General features: G+C 48.5%; 1 protein-coding gene across 2 annotated transcripts; it reads left to right on the plus strand.

Moving 5' to 3' along the window:
- The first annotated feature begins 5,663 nt into the window (after positions 1–5,663).
- Positions 5,664–15,804, plus strand: Pigt (phosphatidylinositol glycan anchor biosynthesis class T). Of its 2 annotated transcripts, XR_003843500.1 has the most exons (13): positions 5,664–5,890; positions 5,998–6,175; positions 7,797–7,924; positions 8,218–8,318; positions 8,459–8,545; positions 9,060–9,147; positions 9,253–9,350; positions 9,448–9,613; positions 10,240–10,440; positions 14,030–14,195; positions 14,318–14,401; positions 14,911–15,439; positions 15,537–15,802. XR_003843500.1 is itself a non-coding variant. In XM_021192475.2 (12 exons), exons 1-12 carry the CDS (start codon positions 5,692–5,694, stop codon positions 15,161–15,163), a joined length of 1,749 nt encoding a protein of 582 aa, XP_021048134.1. In that variant the 5' UTR covers positions 5,664–5,691; the 3' UTR covers positions 15,164–15,804. The 2 variants fall into 2 exon arrangements, 1 of the variants encoding a protein (XP_021048134.1); XM_021192475.2 differs by having other exon boundaries at positions 14,911–15,804.
- The last annotated feature ends 3,655 nt before the right edge of the window (positions 15,805–19,459 follow it).

Raw genomic sequence — 19,459 nt, forward strand, 5'->3', positions numbered from 1 at the left:
TTACAGGGTTTGGACTTTTCTGGGCATAATGAAAGGTTACAAATGATGTGTTAACCCCAGAGATGCAAGGAGAAAGACCATCAATCCAAATCATGACCACATTAATTAAAGCAAGCTTTTTCTTCTTTATGTACCCAGACTGTCTCCCTAAAGGCAGGCTTCAAGAGATCAACATTGGAAATGGGGAAGATACGGATTTTATAGCTTAGGGGTAGGTCATTTTCAAATGGGGTATTTGGCAGGCAAAATAGGGTTACAGAAGCAGAACAAGGTGGTCTTAACAAGGTAGTCATATCAACAAGTAGTCATTACAACCTTCAGAAACAGAGGTAGAGTTCCAAAACGGTCATTACTTTTTGAAACAAGCATGGTTGCTGTCCCCTGGGACAGGCCGTACAGATGCATTTATAGTTAAGGTTATAGCGGGTGCACAACACAATCCTTGAGACGCAGGTTTAATCACAAACAGGAGTGAGCGAGCCTAGTTGGTCTTCACTGTCAGACGACCTTCAGGACTAAGATGGAGGCAGACAGACTGCTTCATCGGTTGGCCTTGGCTTGTTTAAGAGGTAGTTCTGACTGCAGTTTAGAGAATGTACTGGAGAAGGCAGGCTCTAGATGAACAAAGAACACAGTAACATATGGAAGTCATAACAGGTCCAGTAGGCTGAAGTGATCTCTCCCTACTCAGGTTCAAGCAGGGTATAAACAAATTGGCATTATTTCGTCCCATAAGTAGTGCATGTTGGTATTTAACAAATGTGAAACACAAAAACAGTATCGACAGGAAAGAGTCGCTTCTGTCACTGAGCTCAGTGTAGTGGAGCCCAAATGTAAATTTGTAGCTATGACTAGTGCTGCGAAGCAGCCAGCCTATTCAGAGAGGTCACGGGGAGTCTCTCTTGAGGAAGTGACATTGGAGCTGAGTTCTGAATAACAAGTAGGAATAAGCTAGGGGAAGAGAGAATGGCTAGAAGGCCCCTTGAGGCTGATTACAGGGATCAAGTGCCCGGAAACCAGAAGATTGCATTTTTATCAAAATAGGAGATAAGAGTTGGGGCAGAGTGGCGGGATGTAGGAAGGTGGAGGGTTTAGAAGACTTCAGAGGCAAACGCGGACACCTTTTTATTAGGTGAGTTTGGAAGAACAGGGACTAAGGTACAGTAGTATTGTTTCTACCTCATGCTACAGGACGATTGTAGGTACCTCATGCTACAGGACAACTGCAGGTACCTCATGCTACAGGACGATTGTAGGGTGTGGGTTGAAATTGTAATAAATTTGTTTAGATGTATTGAGTTTGAGTGTTTTTGAAATATCCGAGACAATGTGGTAAGCTAGGACCTGGATCCCTAAGTGTGAAGTCTGGGTAAAAAGGATTAGTCTGAGAAAGTGAACACACGTGCTTTAATGGATGCATGGGTGGGAAGGAAAGCCATTGTAAGAGGGAATTCACCCAGAGAACGCTGAATGAAAGACATTTTAGGACCCAGCATTAAGAATTTCTAGTTCATTATTCACATTAAAAAGTTATTAGATTCCACCTCCCCCTCCCATATCCAACATGCCCGCAGGATGAATGACCTAAGCCAGCATCCCTCAGGCTGATTGGCGCTGCTCACAGCTACAGGTTTTTCCAACCAGGAAGTCATTTTACAGTTACTGTTTCTAAGGAGACTGAGAAGTTTGTGGGATCTCCAAGGAAGCGAGAGTGTCCTTCAGCTCTCTGCTGTCTCTGGGAACTTGTAGCATAAAGACCTTCTGCCCCAAGTCTCTGGGTCCAAGCTGGGGGTCATTTATGAAGTTGGGCCGGGGACCCAGCGTCATGTTAAAATTTCTTGTAATTTGATCCTGTTCCAGATAATGGTCCTTGTCTTGTGCCCACCTCCCCTGAGCATAGCTAAGCTCTCCCTCCGTCTTGATGGGCTCTTCCTGACAGGGTTTCTCAGGACTACCCCTCTTTCCTTCTGGGTGAATGATGACAAGCTGTGCTTGCTTGGTTACCCTCAACATTCCAATAACTCTTTTCCTTCTCCAGCTCACAATGCTAAGATTGTGGAGTTGAGGGCAGGAGCCTTCTTGGGGGAGGGAGCTACAGTACTCTTGAGAACTAGAATTGTTTGTGAGCCTCTGGGAAATCTCCAGTTGAGCTACCATGAGTCCCAGTTCTGTCTGGAAAAGACTAGGGTCTGTGGGACCACCAGACCATTTCCTGGTAGGGACAATGATCTCTCCTTCTGCCAAGCCACAGGGGCCTGGCTTAGCCTTCAGAGGCTCCATCCCCAGCTGACTGTTTCCTCAGACCACACAGTATCCATGGAGACAACATGCAGATTTAGAGCCAACTCCAAATGAAAGAGCCCTGCTTTCAGGCTTCCAAGCCACAGTGCAAGGCTTGCTGGGTAGATGTCCTGATAGACTCTGAAGAGGGAAGAATTGCTCTATAGGGGAAACAGAAGGGCTCACAGGTCAGCAGAGTCCCTAAAACTACCCGGGACGGTCCTCGGGTGTGCAGAGTCCCACAAACAGCATGGCGATGTGATGCCAGCAGGTCTGTGTGTGGCACCGAGTCTTATCTGTTCATTCTGATATGACTGACTATACCTGCAGTGTGCTGCCATTTGCACAGACAACAAAAATACCAAGTTGGCCAATAGCTCTTTCAGGAGCAGACATGCCGCAGATTATGAAGGCCATGGTAGGGCTGGAGAGATGCCTCAGCGGTTAGGAGCACTGGCTGCTTTTTCAGAGGTCCTGAGTTCAATTCCCAGCAACCATGTGGTGGCTCACAACCATCTAATGAGATCCGATGCCCTCTTCTGGTGTGTTTGAAGACAGCTACAGTGTACTCATATACATAAAATAAATAAATAAATCTTTAAAAAAAAAAAAAAAGAAGAAGAAGAAGGCCATGGTACACATGCATGGATGACTGTGGCCTGCTACAGGAGGAGGAGGAGAAGGAGGAGCAGGAGGAGGAGGAGGAGGAGGAGGAGGAAGAGGAGGAGGAAGAGGAGGAGGGCAAGTTTCACAGCAAGAGGATGGGAACAATTCAGGAGGAAACAGCATAAGCTGGAATAATCATGATGGCGGCTTACTTTGTCAAAATGTATTTGGAGCCTGGTAATGTAGCCATTGTTCTTGGTTCTGTCACTCATTGTGAGCTTAAATTATGTTTCCACACTTTAATTTTAGTTTGGGACTTTTTTAGAAAAAAATCTATTACATGAACATGATCCTACTTAACTGATAGGGTTGTTTGAAGAGATGTGGCTCTTAATCTTCAACACATACATAATTTATTATATTAATGACTCTGAAAGTAGTTTTTCTTTAATTCCTTTTATTTGTATATGTATGTCCATAGGGCCCCAAGGGCATAAGAGACCCTAGAACTGGAGTGGTAGGCAATTATGGGGCACCCAGTGTCAGAGACTTGAGTGTTTCCAACCTCTGAAACATCTCTCCAGCCCTCTGAAAATAGGTTTTTATAGATGAGGAAAGAAACTCTCAGGTTGCTCATACTTGTACAGATTAAAGGCCAGTACGGAGATCCATACCCTTACCTGACATCTAATCTCTCCCTTATTCCTGTATGTCTAATGGAATCAGAAACACTGGGTGCAGGAGAATGAAATAATCTTTTCAACAATTTTATTCTTTTAAAATTGTGCCTGTGTGTTGGTTCATGCAAATGGGCACAAACGCCCTCAGAGGCTAGAGGCTTTGGCTCTCCTGGAGCTGGAGTTATAGGTGGTTGTGAGCCATCCAGTGTAAGTTCTGGGAACCAAACTCAGGTACTTGGATGAGCAGTAAGTGCGCTTAACCACTGTTTCATCTCTTCAACCACTAAAGTCATCTTTTTAACAATTCATTTCTTGTTAGAATCTTTCCTGGTAGACCATCCTAATTACAAAGTTTGGGCTCTTCCTAGAAAGACAGTTGCGCTTTATCAAGAGCCTGTCCACAAACTCATTCATGAATGTGTTTCCTGGAGGGCAAGTGGGAAAGCCAGATCAGCTTAATATGGAAACAGCTACAGCTCAATAATAAAGTTTTTAAAAGGAGATGTACGGAAGATATATAGCAGAATGTTCATAGGAAACAATAAGTGAATAGATAATGAACATTAACAGTGCTCAACACCATTAGTAAGGAAAATGCAAATTAGCCCTATGAATCACTGCGTCCCAAACCTAACAACACCAGATTTTAATCAGGATGCAGTACAACCAGAGCTCTTGTTGATGTTTGAGGTTTTTATTTGTCCGTTTGTTTTGAGATAGAGTCTCAGTGCAGTGTTGGTTGTTCCAGAACCCACTATGTAGATCAGGATGGCCTTAAACGCTCCTGTTTTTAATAGAAAAATTAAATGACAGATTTTGGAGAAAGGTCTGACAGTTGCTTGCACTTCCTCTTTGCTGCAGCCATCCTACTCCTAAATAGTCTCCCAAGGGACATTATAAACCTAAGTGTGCAAAGCTACTTGTACAGACTGTAATCAGCCTTGCCTACGATAACCAAAACTACTAAGCACTCCTCTGCCCATGGAGTGTCTCCAATGGAGAAACTGGCTTACCCACACAACGTTTGCCCTGCACAGCAGTAAATAACCTTATACACATGAGAACAGGAGGCCAATCAGCACTGTGTCCCTAGAGATGAGGAAAGGATGTAGAGCCAACTCCCATGAAGCTATGGCTCTGTCTCCAAACCACAATGTGGTTTCAAAATCATTCCTTTCAGGAAAGAACACACAAAACCTCATACTATGCTGTCATTTACATTTAGTCCTAGAACAGATTAATCTATTACAAGAACACTGGTTGCCTCTAGAATGTGTTCTGGAAGTAGATGTTGACAGGAAAGAGGCATTAGACCATTTTCTGGGACTTTAGGTGGGACTTTAAGTTTGGGGCTTCCCTCCCAATACACATTGCTATGGCGAGTATGAACCCAAGGTCTCATGCCTACTGGGCACTCTGCCACTGAGTTAGTTACATCCCCAGCTCCAGTTCTTAGGAACGTTCTATATCTCTGTAAGATTTGGAGTTACAATATTATATTAAAACCCAGGTAATTTTGTGAGAAAATTTTGAACAAAACTAAATTCTGACAATGCAGAATACCCGCGTGTGAAATTTACTCCGTGATGGCATCAAAGCTAAGATAGATGAGTGGGCTTGTTGGTGTGTACCCATAGCAACATGTTAATGGTGGCATTAATTAACATGGTTGGAGAAACGTGATTAATAGCTGCTCATTCTTTCAATTTTGCCATACACTTTTATTTATTTTATTATATTCTTTTATTAAGACCACAGGGAGGGGGTAGGACAGCTCTGCCCTCAGCGTTGCTGACTAGGTTTTGAGCCAAGAAAATAGACACTAGGCGGTTCTAGCACACGCCTGTAATACCAGCACTTGGTACCGGAATGGCCACACTGCATATCGAGCACTTTCTAGCTGGTGAAAGCACCTCAAGCCAGCTCTCTTCCCCGCCACAGGCCCACACCCCTTCACGCCGGGTCCGCAAAACTCCACGATTTGTGGACGGACCTCCGCGTCCCTCCGGTCACCTCGGAGTGGTTTCCGGGACAGCGCCGGAAGTCCTCTCTCACCCGCGCTTCCAATTGGATGACCGCCTTTGGTGGGCGCGGGCGATGCTGGGAGGCGGAAGCGGCCGCAGGTATGGCGGCTGCCATGCCGCTCGGGTTGCCGTTGCCGCTGCTGGTGCTGTTGCTGGTGGGACGGGGCTGCTGTGGCCACGCGGAGGGCCCACGCGACAGCCTGCGAGAGGAGCTCGTTATCACTCCCCTGCCTTCCGGCGACGTGGCCGCCACATTCCAGTTCCGCACGCGTTGGGATTCGGATCTGCAGCGGGAAAGAGGTGAGTTCAGGACCCGAGGAAAATGTCTGCAGCACCTTGCTTAGTTCCTAAAGAGAGCACTCAGGGGTGGGGCCTGGGTCGCCGCTCACCTGCCTTGCTTTCTTCAGTGTCCCATTACAGGCTCTTCCCTAAAGCCCTGGGACAGCTGATCTCCAAGTACTCCCTGCGGGAACTCCACCTGTCCTTCACGCAAGGCTTTTGGAGGACGCGATACTGGGGGCCACCCTTCCTGCAGGCTCCGTCGGGTGCAGAGCTCTGGGTCTGGTTCCAAGACACTGTCACCGAGTGAGTTCCTACCTTGATGCCCTGTTACAGGCCAGGGAGGGGGTGTGGCAGGCAAAGTGTTGTCATTGGCCTTGGGAATCAACTACTCCAGTGGGTAGCGGTCACACCTAGTTAAAACTGATTTTGGAAGTAAGGAATGTTATTACTAGGGTTGGAGCGATGCCCCGGGTCAGTGAAATGCTTGCTACTCAAGCTTGAGGACCAGGGTTTCATTTTTCAGAACCCGCATTAAAAGTCGGGTTGGTGCTGCAGGCTTATAGGCCCATAACTGAGGAGGTAGAGACAAGAGGAACAGGTTTGCTGGAAGCCAGTATACCTGAACCAGTGACCTCCAAGTTCAGTGACAGAAGTACTCCCCCCCCCACACACACACCAAAGTACAGAGGGAATAAAAGAGACATATATTGTTGACTTCTGGACGTCATAGCTATTTGCATCAGTATGCATGCACATACCACATGAAGAAATTACATTATCATTGAGTGAACATCCTCTCCTGAAAACTTCCAAGTCTGAGGAACTACATGCATTTCTTGAGGCAAATAGCAGGTGGTTGGTCCCTATTATTGGGATATAAGGCCACAGATAATTGGCAGACTATGTGGTTTTTTTGTTTTTTTTTTAAAGACATTCATTTGTATTTTTTAAAAAAACAATACCCATGCCTAACAAAACATTTGTGAGATAGCTGTGGGCTACAGGATGGTCTTTGTGAAATGAAACAAGAGTTTCACTTTAAAGCAGAATCAAGTTTCTAGCTGTTGTCTGTGAACTACAGAAAATCTCCCAGTAGCTGCTGTGGCTTTCCTAGAGTAGAATTTTTTCCATGCAGAGATTGCAAACTTATCTCAGCATAGGCCACAAAATACCGATGACAGAGGGGGTTAAAGCATTGGTGAAACCCTGGAATTTAAGGCTGTCTCGTTTGCCTCTCAACTACCCTGCAAGGATCAGTAATGCAGACATTACCAGGTTTAGAGCCCTGATAGGGAGGGTTAGGGTTTGTAGCAGACCTAAGAGTCTGTGTGACAATCTGAAGTAGTCACCACTCAGTTCCTATGGCTTGTAACCATATGACAGTTCAGACTGTCTCTTCCAAGAGAGATCAGATTTTTGCATAACAAATGACATGTAAATATCAACAGGTAATTTTAAAGTTTTGGAATGCTGTGTAGGTTGGTATTACGCACACCAGATGTGGCAGGTGTTTAGGGCGATGTGCTGCTGCCGCCTAGCCATCACCTAAAAGGGGCTTAAGTGGGGTCTTGGACACTCAGAAGCACAACACTTCAGACTGTGCTTGAGGAGAGCAGAAAAGGCTCTCTGGATAAGACCAGAGTAGGACTTTGAAGGCGACAGAACCACGAGCAGAGTGTTCCCAGGCAAGATGGACACTTGAACAAAGGCCTGCAGGGCTTCTGAGATGCCCAGAGAAGGCGCTATGGAGGTAAGGCAAGGCAGGGGCATCCCTGAGCATCGTCTGGCTTGTCTCATGGTTGAGATGCAGCTTCTTTCTACCATAGACTTGACAGTCAGCTGTGGCTATATTAAGGAGGCCACATAAGATTTGGGGTTACAAGGCTGGAACCACAGGCCAGTAAGTAGGTTTGTCTCTGTCTAGTGTGGATAAGTCTTGGAAGGAACTCAGCAATGTCCTCTCGGGGATCTTCTGTGCATCCCTCAACTTCATCGACTCCACCAATACCGTCACTCCCACGGCCTCCTTCAAACCTCTGGGGCTGGCCAATGGTGAGATAGCCCTGGGCCTTTCCTCCTTATACCCTCTACATTTCATCCTTCCCCTCGGGCTCCTCTTCCACAGCGGGGCTAGATCCTAAATGTGGTGGGTGTACAGGTCGCAGGTTGCTTCCAAGACGCTGTCTCTGCATTGCTTATTCCCTGGAGTCCCACCTGGAGGGGACCACTTGGCGGTAGTACTAGAGTGGTACAGCAGTGGGTGGGTGAGGTCACCTACATCTCCGAGTGTGGCTTCTGAGGGACGGGACCCAGCTACTCTCTTCATAGACCTCTGTCTCCCTCAGACACTGATCACTACTTCCTGCGCTATGCTGTGCTACCTCGAGAGGTTGTCTGCACCGAGAACCTCACACCGTGGAAGAAGCTCTTGCCCTGTAGTTCCAAGGTGAGTGAGGATGGGTGGAGGGAAGGGAGTGGGCAGATGTGCCCCTCACAGCCTGGCAGCCAGGGTATATTTAAGGGAATCTGTGCCCCTGTGTCAAGTGGGGTTCTGACCAGCCCTGTGTGCTTTCCTATCTCCTCCAGGCTGGTCTCTCAGTGCTATTGAAGGCAGACCGCTTGTTCCACACCAGTTACCACTCCCAGGCAGTGCACATCCGGCCTATCTGCAGAGTAAGTCATGGTCGTTATCCGTGGCTCAGAGAGCAGTGCAAGTTAATGTGCTTGATTCCAGCTGAGTAGCGAGTGGCTAGAGTGATACTCTGTATGTGGGCATTGGCTCTGCACCAGGGTAATTGAGCAGCCGTCTGGGGAGCATTCAATAAATCTTCCTCATGGAGCACAAAATCAGGAACAGCAGCCTGTGAATGCAGCGCTGGCTCAGTCACTCGCCAGCTGGCATGACCTTGAGGAAATCATTTCATTTCCTTGAACTTCATTCTTTCATCTGTCACATGAGAATAATAGATTCTACTTTGAGGGGGGTTTTAATGCTTCATCAAACTGATGTACATAAAGCTGTTGACATGGGATCTGGCTCCGGGTCAGGTGCTCCCCGGGGAACGGTAGCAAGGCAGCCAAAGTGAAGACATGAAGAAACAGGTTGGGGGTCTGTCTGAGCCAGTCCTTGGAGCTGCATGTCAGATAAGAGTCTGGTCCCTGACTGACCATCCGGCCCCTATGACAGAATGCTCATTGTACCAGCATCTCCTGGGAGCTGAGGCAGACCCTTTCGGTTGTCTTTGATGCCTTCATCACGGGACAGGGGAAGAAAGGTAAGCTGTCCTGACGCCTCATCTCTGTCTCCCTGCCGAGAGCCTGCTCTGACTGCATGGACACACCTATCCTAGCCCTCGCTCAGCCCTGTTCTTTCTTCTCAGACTGGTCCCTCTTCCGCATGTTCTCCCGGACTCTCACAGAGGCCTGTCCATTGGCGTCTCAGAGCCTAGTTTATGTGGACATCACAGGCTATAGCCAGGTACCAAGGTGTCTAGCCACACACACACACACACCCTTCTTCCCCAACATCAGCCTGCCCCTCTGCTTGCTTCTGAATGCTGCTCTTGTGTTGCTAGGATAATGAAACACTGGAGGTGAGCCCTCCCCCAACTTCCACATACCAGGATGTCATTTTGGGCACCAGGAAGACCTATGCTATCTATGACTTGTTTGACACAGCCACGATCAATAACTCCCGAAACCTCAACATCCAGCTCAAATGGAAGAGACCCCTAGATAATGGTGAGTTGATGGGCATGGGGTTTGCAGCAGACTCAGATATGTTTTTTTTCCTCAAGTTCATAGGGGTTCAGACCCAACTCCCTGCCTTAATATGTTCCTGGTTCTAAACCCACATCTTCCAAGCCTTATGACTGGGTAAGTTCCTAGCTCCACTAGGCATTACTGTCTAAAACAAAGCAGGGGCCTAGTGGTCCCTAGTGGATGGGATATAATAGTAATGTAAAATAGTGTTCATTTGTACATTCAGTTGACCAAATTGTTTTAGATTTATGCCATGCTGCAGACATAAGAGTAGTAGGTAATACTGTCTTATTTACCACTCCTGTGTTGTAAAAGAGAAGCTTCCGTTTCTGAGTGCTGTCACCAAGGGAAAGGAAAGAGCAGCCTGGAGTACTGGTATGGCAGGAGGGGACGCCATGCTGGACACATGAGCCCTGGTATTAGTCATCATCTCTGTAAGCGAGGGAGGATGGATGACTCCAGAGCCCAGGCTTTCCGGTGCTCGTGCCAGAGCTTTTCTGCATCTCCTCCCTGACCTGGGACTCTGAGCATGACCCAGGGAGCTGGGGTGGGAAGTGCCTCTCTGTTAGGAGCAATGCAGTGTTGATTTGTTTTTCCCTTCGTAGAGGCCCTACCAGTGCCCTTCCTGCATGCACAGCGGTCCGTGAGTGGCTACGGGCTGCAGAAGGGAGAGCTGAGTACTCTGCTATACAACTCCCATCCTTACCGGGCCTTCCCCGTGCTGCTGCTGGATGCTGTGCCCTGGTACCTGCGGCTGTATGTGCACACGCTCACCATTACCTCCAAGGGCAAGGAGAATAAACCAAGTGAGGAGCTAACAGCCCCCCCCAAACCCCCCACTCCCCCACCCCTCAGTTCACCTCAACTTTAGGTCCTCCAGACTCACTTCTCAATAGTTCCCAAAGTAAACCTGAAGGCCTGCGCAGGTGGGAAAGAGGGGGTTAGGAACAGGTTCCAAAAATGCAGCAGAAAGCTTCACTGCGTCTGATTCAGAAGTAACTTACTAAGCAGCCACAGTTAGGACACATACTCATGCTGATTCTTAGCACCTTCTGGGACCAGCAGCCTTGTTTGTCCTCATTGTCTCCTCCTGAGCCCATAAGCATCTTCTTATACTTCATGACAAAGACTCTGAGAGACCGTGGATTGGCCCAGGAGAAACAGGTTGTGGAAGATGAGAGGGAGGTAGAAGTGGGGTGTGTAGTTTCTTCACTTTCTTGGGAGATTAAAGAAGTTGACTCGATAACACAAACACATCACTGTTAATCATAAACTTCCCTTTCTTGTTCTTCCCCCAAATCACACATTAATATTAACATTCCAGATTTTAAAGGTTCCGCAGTCTTTAAAAATTCAAATGTTTAAAATTTCCATCCCTTAGTTGGGCAATGGTGGCACGTGTTAATGCAAGCACTGGAGAGGCATAAGCAAGCAGATCTCTGTAAATTTGAGGCCAGACTAGCCTACAGTGCTAGATCTAGGGCAGCCAAGACTACACAGAGAAACTCCGACTTGAACAACAAAACAAAAAAGTAAATTTAAAAAAAAAAAGAAAAGAAAAGAAAGGAAGAATCCATGTCTTCAAAATACACAAAGTCTTAAAATCCAAAGTCTCAGCCAGCCTGTGGTGGCACATGCCTTTAAAGTTTGAGGTCAGCCTGGTCTACAGAGTGAGTTCCAGGATAGCCAGGGCTACACAGAGAAACCCTGTCTCAAAAAACCAAACAGGTCCAAGTCTCTCATATCCCATAAAATCAAAACTAAATCCTTTCTCACTTCCAAGGGGAAGGGCGCGGCACAGTCCCAGTCTGAACAAAGTAAAACCCAATCGAGCAATACACACAGCTTGGTCTCCAGTGTCGGCAAATCCAGCAATACACACAGCTTGGTCTCCGGTGTCGGGACTCTGCGTGGTTGTGTGGGCTCCTTGGATGAGCTTGGCTCACTTCTTTGACTCTGCCCTCTGCGGCCTTGGCTCTACCTCACTGCTGTTGCTGTTCTTGGTGGTCATTCCATGGTACTGACATCTCCGAAACGCTGGGGCCAACTTCTGGAACTGGGCTGCAGTTTTACCAATAGACTTCCTTGAGCTTTCTTCAGAGATTCCAATCCTACCACATAGTGCCAAGCCTCAGGTGCTCCCATGACACCTTCATGCCTTCAGAACCAGCACCAGCTAGGTGACTAACTCTTATACTACCAAATATTGTTGTCCACAGATTCTTCACACAGATGGCCAGGTAGGGTCTTCGTTTCCCTTTGAAACTTTCTAAGCCAGTCCTCCGCCATCTGTGCTACTCCCGACATTCTTATTCTCCAGGCTCCTGCAGAACAGCTCACCAGGCTCTCAACACTCAGTGGTTTTTCTACCCCAAGTTTCCAAAGTCCTTTTACAATCCTCTTTAAAACATGGTCATGTGTGTCGGAGCAATACCCCACTCCTGGTACTAACTTCTGTCCTAATCAGGTTTTCTATTGCTGTGATGAAACACCGTGACCAAAAGCAAGTTGGGGAGGAAAGGGCTTATTTGGCTTACACCCCCACATTGCAGTCCATCTTGAAGGACGTGGGCTTTATTTTTTAGGGAGTTTCAGGTCCTGTGTTCTGCTCATTCAGTTCTGTTATTACTCACATGCTGCATTTCCTGTGCTGCCTTCCCAACCCCCTGGCATTGCTGTGGGTGAGGGGTGAGCCCAGGGCCTTTGTTGTTGTAGTTGGGCTTTTTTTGTTTTGTTTGTTTTTTTATTTTTTGGTTTTTTGAGACAGGGTTTCTCTGTCTAGCCCTGGCTGTCCTGACCTGGAACTCTCTCTGTAGACCAGGCTGGCCTCGAACTCAGAAATCCGCCTGCCTCTGCCTCCCAAGTGCTGGGATTAAAGGCGTGTGCCATTACTGCACGGCAAGCCCAGGGCCTTGTACATGTAAGCCAAATGTTCTTCTGTTGAGCTCCTTTCTCTCCCTTTAAAAAAAAAAATAATAATAATGGTGCTGCTGGTGGGGCTGCAAAGTCGGCTGAGCAGGCTAAGAGCACTCACCACTCTTTGAGCTGACTAAGTTTGGTTTCTCGCATCCACATCAGGCTGCTCATAGCTCCAGCCCCAGAGGATCTATCTCCTTTTCTGGCTTCTTTGGGTACTGCACTCTTGTGCACATACCTACTCACAGACACACATACATAAACGTAAAACAAAAACTAAATCATTTTAAAAAGAACTACTGAAAAACATAGTTGTGCTTGAGATTGAACCCAGAACCTCACGCTTGGTAAGTGTTAACACTCACCTATAACAGGTCACAGCTCTGGGTGTTGATTCTGTCCATCCATCTGTCCATCCATCCATCCATCCATCCATCCATCCATCCATCCATCCATCCATCCATGTATTTATTTGCTTTGGTTTTTGAGGCAGGGTCTTTCTGTGTAGCCCTGGCTGTTCTAGAACTTACTATTTAGACCAGGCTGGCCCTGAAGATCCACCTGCCTCCTAAGTGTGGGGATTAAAGGTGTACGCCACTACATCCTGACTTAATTTTATTTTTTAATTCACTTACAAAGTAACAGGTTTTCTTATGGCTTTCTCATACATTTAAGAAAGTATTATTTGCTAAAACTGGGTCATCTGTTACATAATGTACGTGAGGAGTGTTTGACATTCTGGATTTGTCCTTGTGGTGCTATTTAATATGTGTACCTCACCCCTGCATTTCTTGCAAGCTGGTATTAGATTTAGAAACCTGATTAGATTTATGTCCTATATTTTTGGCAAGAATTCCCAAATGACTAGACTTCCTCTTGTATTATATCAGACAGTGAGGCATGCTGCCCCAGTTTAAATTTCATTATTTCATCATTTGTTTGTTTGGTGGAGGGTTGTTTGTTCTGAGGCACATGTCAGGGGTCAAAGGAGAGCTTGCAGGAGATGACTCTCTTCACCATGTGGGTTCCAAGGATTGAAACAAGCAAAGTTGTCAGGCTGGGTGGCAGGTGTCTTTGTGAGCCATCTCACCAGCCAAGACGCCACAGTTTTAGGGATGTAAAGATGGATGGGGGCTAGAGAGATGGCTCAGAGGTTGAGAGCACTGACTGCTCTTTCAGAGGTCCTGAGTTCAATTCCTAGCACCCACATGGTGGCTCACAACCATCTGTAATAAGATCTGGTGTCCTCTTCTGGTATGCAGGCATATATGCAGGAAGAACACTGTGTATATAATAAATAAATCTTTATTTAAAAAAAAAAAAAAAAAAAAAGGCGGATGGGCTGCGGTATCCATGGCAGCCTCTTTTGACTGTGTCCTGGGAAACAACCCACTTGTTGCCCTAGCCTGACTGCCTTTTTTGCCCTAAGGCAGATAGTCTGAGTTGAGAAACAGTTAGATGGCTCTTGCTTCCATCCAGGTTACATCCACTACCAACCTGCTCAGGACAGGCAGCAGCCCCACCTCCTGGAGATGCTAATTCAGCTGCCAGCCAACTCTGTCACCAAGGTCTCCATCCAGTTTGAACGAGCCCTGCTCAAGTGGACAGAGTACACACCAGACCCCAACCACGGCTTCTATGTCAGGTGGGATCTACCTCAGTAAACTGCACCCTAACCCCACCCGACCCCCCACCCCTGCTTCTACCTCCTACCCTTTGGTGGGAAGAGCTAGTGAAGAACACACCCATTTGTCTACTTCTCTGCAGCCCATCTGTCCTCAGCGCCCTGGTGCCCAGTATGGTGGCAGCCAAACCAGTGGACTGGGAAGGGAGCCCTCTCTTCAACACCTTGTAAGTGTGACCACACCCTTCTGCTCTTCCACAGTCGTGTGAGATTTAGCCAGCCCTCTTGAAATCCTAGTGGTCTTTGACATTTGTAAAGATGTATAAAAGGCTAAGACAAATAGGTGAGAGTAGTTGCACGTACCTACCAAACTTAACATCAGTGGAAGGCTTACCTAGTGTCAGGGACTTCAGAGAGCGCCTGATAGACAACCTGGCCTGTTGCTGGTGCTCACAGCCATGGGAGGAGGAGGTGGTGGTGGAGGAGGTGGTGGTGGCAGCATGCAGTAGGTTACATATTTTGAGGAGAGCCGTTAAGGCTGAGACGAAGACAGTAGACAAGGCGGGCCCTTTGCTTCCATGCTGACCTCTCCTTTGATCAGATCAGGTGAGCATGCGCTCTCTGATGAGGTGGTCCTTACTGGGTGTCAGCACTAGGACCGCAGCACAAGCTGGGGAGAGTAGGGAGACGGAGGGTGGGGCAGGAGTTCTGAATCAGCAACCCTTCCCATCCCTAGGTTCCCGGTGTCTGATGGCTCCAGCTACTTTGTCCGACTCTACACAGAGCCCTTGCTGGTGAACCTGCCCACCCCGGACTTCAGCATGCCCTACAATGTGATCTGCCTTACATGCACAGTGGTGGCCGTGTGCTATGGCTCCTTCTACAATCTCCTCACCCGAACCTTCCACATCGAAGAGCCCAAGTCAGGCGGCCTGGCCAAGCGGCTGGCTAACCTCATCCGGCGTGCCCGTGGTGTGCCCCCTCTCTAGCCCCCCCTTTCTCCGGCAACTGCAGCTGCACACTCACCCAAACCCGGGGAGCAGGGCAGGACTTTTTCTGCCACCCCCGAGTCTCCAGAGTTAGCTTTTGAGTCTCCTGGACCTGGTCTGGGCTAAGGCATGGTTTCCAGTGTGGTGGACTTGAGCCAAACCCCATTCTCCTTCCTTTCCTGTTTCAGCCACGTTTCTACCTAGAAGGGGCTCATGCTGCAGTATACTGGCCAGCTAGAGATGCTTCCGCCATTGCAGGTCATTCTGATGGCCCAGGTAATGGGTGCAGTAGAGCTGTGGTAGTGTGTGTGTGTATGTGTGTGGGGAGGGTGTCTTTGAATTTGCTGCTGTAATAAAGTGGCTGCCTTCCTAGGTCATGGCTTCCTCCCTAAGGCCTGGGAAGAGTTCCCAGCTAAAGCCTGCGATGCCTGTGGGCCCACCCCGGACAGAAATGCCTTCTGGTCTTTATATCTCCCACCCCTTTCGTAATGACTCCCCAACTCTGGTTTTGGCTGGGAGATTTTCTGTAAATATAACCTATGATCATGAAAATCCGACTAGCAAAGGCAGAGCAGAGTGTCTAACTACAGTGTGTCAGAATGGCGGAGTCTCCGTGGTGCCTGGAAATGTTTGGTATTAAGGACCAATCCTTAGCCAGGCAGTGGTGCTGCACCTCTTTAATCCCAGCACTTGGGGGCAGAGGCAGGTGGATTTCTGTGAGTTCCAGGACAGCCTGGTCTATAGAGCAAGTTCCAGGACAGCCAGGGCTACACAGAGAAACTCTGTCTCGAAAGCTAAAAGACCGCTCACTAGCTCATGCACTAGCTCCGGAGCCCACCCTTGCCTACCTCTTTCAGAGAACTCTGGGTCCCTGTACAACAAGTCCGTAGCGGTAAGCCTCCCACCCCCAGCTTCTCCAGCGTACGCAGGTAACTTGTTCTTCCCGCCCTTAGCCCACATTTCCCCCAGCTTGTCAGTTTGACAAAAATGCATTGTTCACCAGCCACACACCCTTAACTGCCTGCTCACTCTTGCTTCCTCTGGGAAGGCTGTGACGTGACAGGGTGCCATCGGTGCCCTCTGTCCTCCCACAGACCCTTGCACCGTCCCTTGTCACGAGTGCTTGCTACATGGACCTTCAGCGGGATGTTACCATCTCAGGACATACCACCAGTGTCCAGCAGTGCAAGCATGGGAGTGAATTCTGGTCTGGGATCCAGGATAGAAAGGGAAGTGGGGACACCCTGAAGGTCTATTGGTGTGAGTGTAGCAGTAGACCTGAGGCAGCTGGTTGGGCTCAACTATTGGCTGGGCCACTTGGGTCTTTGAGCAGCACAGGAATGCAGGCATAGGAGGGAATGGTGCTGGGCTAGTCCAGACTCAAAAGCAGCTCAGTCTAGACATTTCCTTTTGCACTTTCTCCCCAAGTAGCAAATAAGCAGGCTGTGAGGGGCATGAGTGTGGCTGGGCCAGGAGCTGGATCTCAGCACTCAGGGTTGCAGTTAGGATTGTGAGCTTAAGGCTCAGCTGGGCTACGTAGACCCAGTGTTCAAAACACAGAAGAAAACAAAGCCTGGGCATATTGGCCAGTGCCTTTGTCTGAGCACTAGAGAGGCAGAAGCAGGTAGATCTCTTGAGTTTGAGGCTAGCCTCAATTACATAGTTTCAAGACAGCCAGAGCTACATAAGAAGAAAAAAAAGAAAAATGTAGGTTGGTGGCACTTGTGGCAGCTAAGTGGTGGGGGATGACAGCCAGGTCAGAAGAGCTTGAAATCAGCCTAATTTTTCTCCAGCATGTCAGCTAGAAATGCCCCCACATGCTGGCTGCTCCTGCATGTATGATTGATCGCCTCTCCCAACATTCATTTACACAGCTGCCCTCCTCTACCCGCTTTCTTCATTTGATGGCTAGAATCCCCACTGCTGAACTTGGCATAGTCCCTGTCCCACCCCAGATGTGCTCACCCACTGTCCCCTATGTCAGTGACATCCATCCTCTTTCCATCAGTCCAGCCCTTTGAGGGTCTGGTCTTCTCTTCCACATCTGGTGTGCACCTTCAGAACAAATTCAGAATCTGACAGCTTTGTGTATGTGGGTGCATACAGAAGCGAGATGTTACGGCAAGTGTCATTCCTCAAGGTCTGTCCACCTGTGCTATTGTATTACACGTATGTTCTATCTGCATGTATGTCTGTGCATCACATGCATATGGTGCCCGTGGAGACCCTGTGGCGGGTTACAGGTAGGCCACCAGATAGGCCTGTGCTCCTAACTGCTGAGACTTCTCTAGCCCGCCACCGTGTTTTCTGAGACGGGGTCTCTCACTGGGTTGGAATTGACCAAGAAAGCTAGGCTGGCTAGGCAGCAAGCACCAACCATAGGCCTGTCTCCGCCTCCCTGGCACTGGGAGTACATGAACATGCCGCCATGGCTGTCTTACATGTGTCATGGGGATAGAACTCTGCCCCTCGCTCTGACTCAGCCACCTCCCAGCCTTCCTGACTTCTTCCTTCAGGAGTGTTCCTGGGCACATACTGTAGTTGTTTCCCAAGCCCAAGCTGAAACTTCCTCTCCTGATTGTTTTCCATTCTACGCTACCCTTTCTAGCATACTGTGAGCGAAAACTGGTACTCCTCAGCCGCAGTGACTGAGCAGTCAATAACTATTACTCCTCAGCCATAGTGCCTGGATGGTCAGTAACTGGTACTTGTTGGCTGTGGTGCCTGGATGGAATTTGCACTTGGAAGGTTGGAGGAATGTGAGACATCTAAGGTCCTACAGAAAGCTGCCTGCTAAGCAAGTCAGGCCAGCCAGTTGTCAGCTCTGGAAATCCTGAAATGAAATTCTGAGTGTATGTGTAGTGTGGACAAGGACCAATTCTGTAGACCCTTGGGACGTGGCAAAGCCTTCCTCTGGTCCAAGTAAGTCCGAGGGTTGACCAGTGTGTGCGACCGCAGCTTCCTTCTCCTAGAGGACTGTAACCTGAGAGTGCTCCCCTACAGAGACCTCCTACTGAGAAGAGCTCACCCATCATCCACCACCTTAGCTTATCCCTCCCCCTCTTCCTCCCTCCTCCCCCTCCCCATTCTTCCCCCTCCTCCCCTCCTCTCTCCCCCTCTCCCCCTCTCCCTCTCTCCCTTTCTCCCTCCCCTCCCTTTCTCCCTCTTTCTTTCTGTGCCCCTTTTCTTCACTCCCTTGGTCAGCCAAGCTTCCAGTTCCAAGCTGAGCTGCACGAGGCTCCCTGGCAGTCCCACCCTGCCACTGGAGTGACTGGACTTGGGACAGAGCATTTCCTTTAAGCTCACTAAGGCTTCTTGTGTGGGCCTGACCATGGCCTTCTCCAACAGAGTAGCACAAGGCAGTGGCATCTGGGGAAAGGGCTAGGGGTGCCCGCCCAGTCAGTCACTTGGGCATGGTGAGCCAGGCTAGAAGATGGGATAGGTGGGAGGGAGAAAGGAGTGCTTCTGTCTGTCCTGAGAACTCTTAGGGAAGGATTAGGGAGGAAATGAGGCCCTGAAGATAGGGAGTAACTCTTCACAGCTTCTGTTTACCATGCCCTGTAACCTGCCTCCATTCTCTTTATTAGGCAGACGTCAGCAGCATCTATCACATGCCTGCCAGGGTAGTGCAGGACACTATAGTGGATTCCTTGTGGATTATAGAAGTCAGGGAACTCTGTCTTTGCTTCTGCTCGTTAACCCCACCCCCACCCCCACCTCTGAGCATTAAGAATACATGAATATTAATTTAAAAGAGAAGGAAAAAAAAAACCCTAGGGAATTCTATGTTACAAGCTATGTTCTGTCTTGGAGCAGGTGAGCTGCCAGGCAGGGACAGTCACCAAGCACTGGCCTCTTGTTGAACAGAGGCTGACCTCATACTGGGCTAAGCTCCTTACAAGTAACTCTCTTCTCATAACAGTCCTATGAGGTATTATGTTTGTTTACAGATGACCCTAGAGGCTTAAGGATCCCTAGTCTGTGAGAAATGGGGCAGGAATTAGAGCTCAGACAGGATGATTTGTAACCCGTGCTCATACCGCTGCCACCACCACCATAACCCCTTCAACAAGAGAGTGAGCCACTACCCTAGGTAGACAGGAAGGTAATGGCTATGCTAAGCTAGTAAATGAGAATGTTGTAGGGAGGTCAGAAGGAGGCGTGGAGAGATGGAGAGGGAACTGACTTGAGAGGCACACAGCTGGCAACAGCTGCCCCTGCTGGGTGTTCTCAGGGAAGGAGGCTCACTTCGTGGGTGTGTGTGTGTGTGTGTGTGTGTGTGTGTGTGTGTGTGTG

The sequence above is a fragment of the Mus pahari genome, chromosome 3 (assembly GCF_900095145.1).
Source record: "Mus pahari chromosome 3, PAHARI_EIJ_v1.1, whole genome shotgun sequence".
Taxonomy (NCBI): domain Eukaryota; kingdom Metazoa; phylum Chordata; class Mammalia; order Rodentia; family Muridae; genus Mus; species Mus pahari.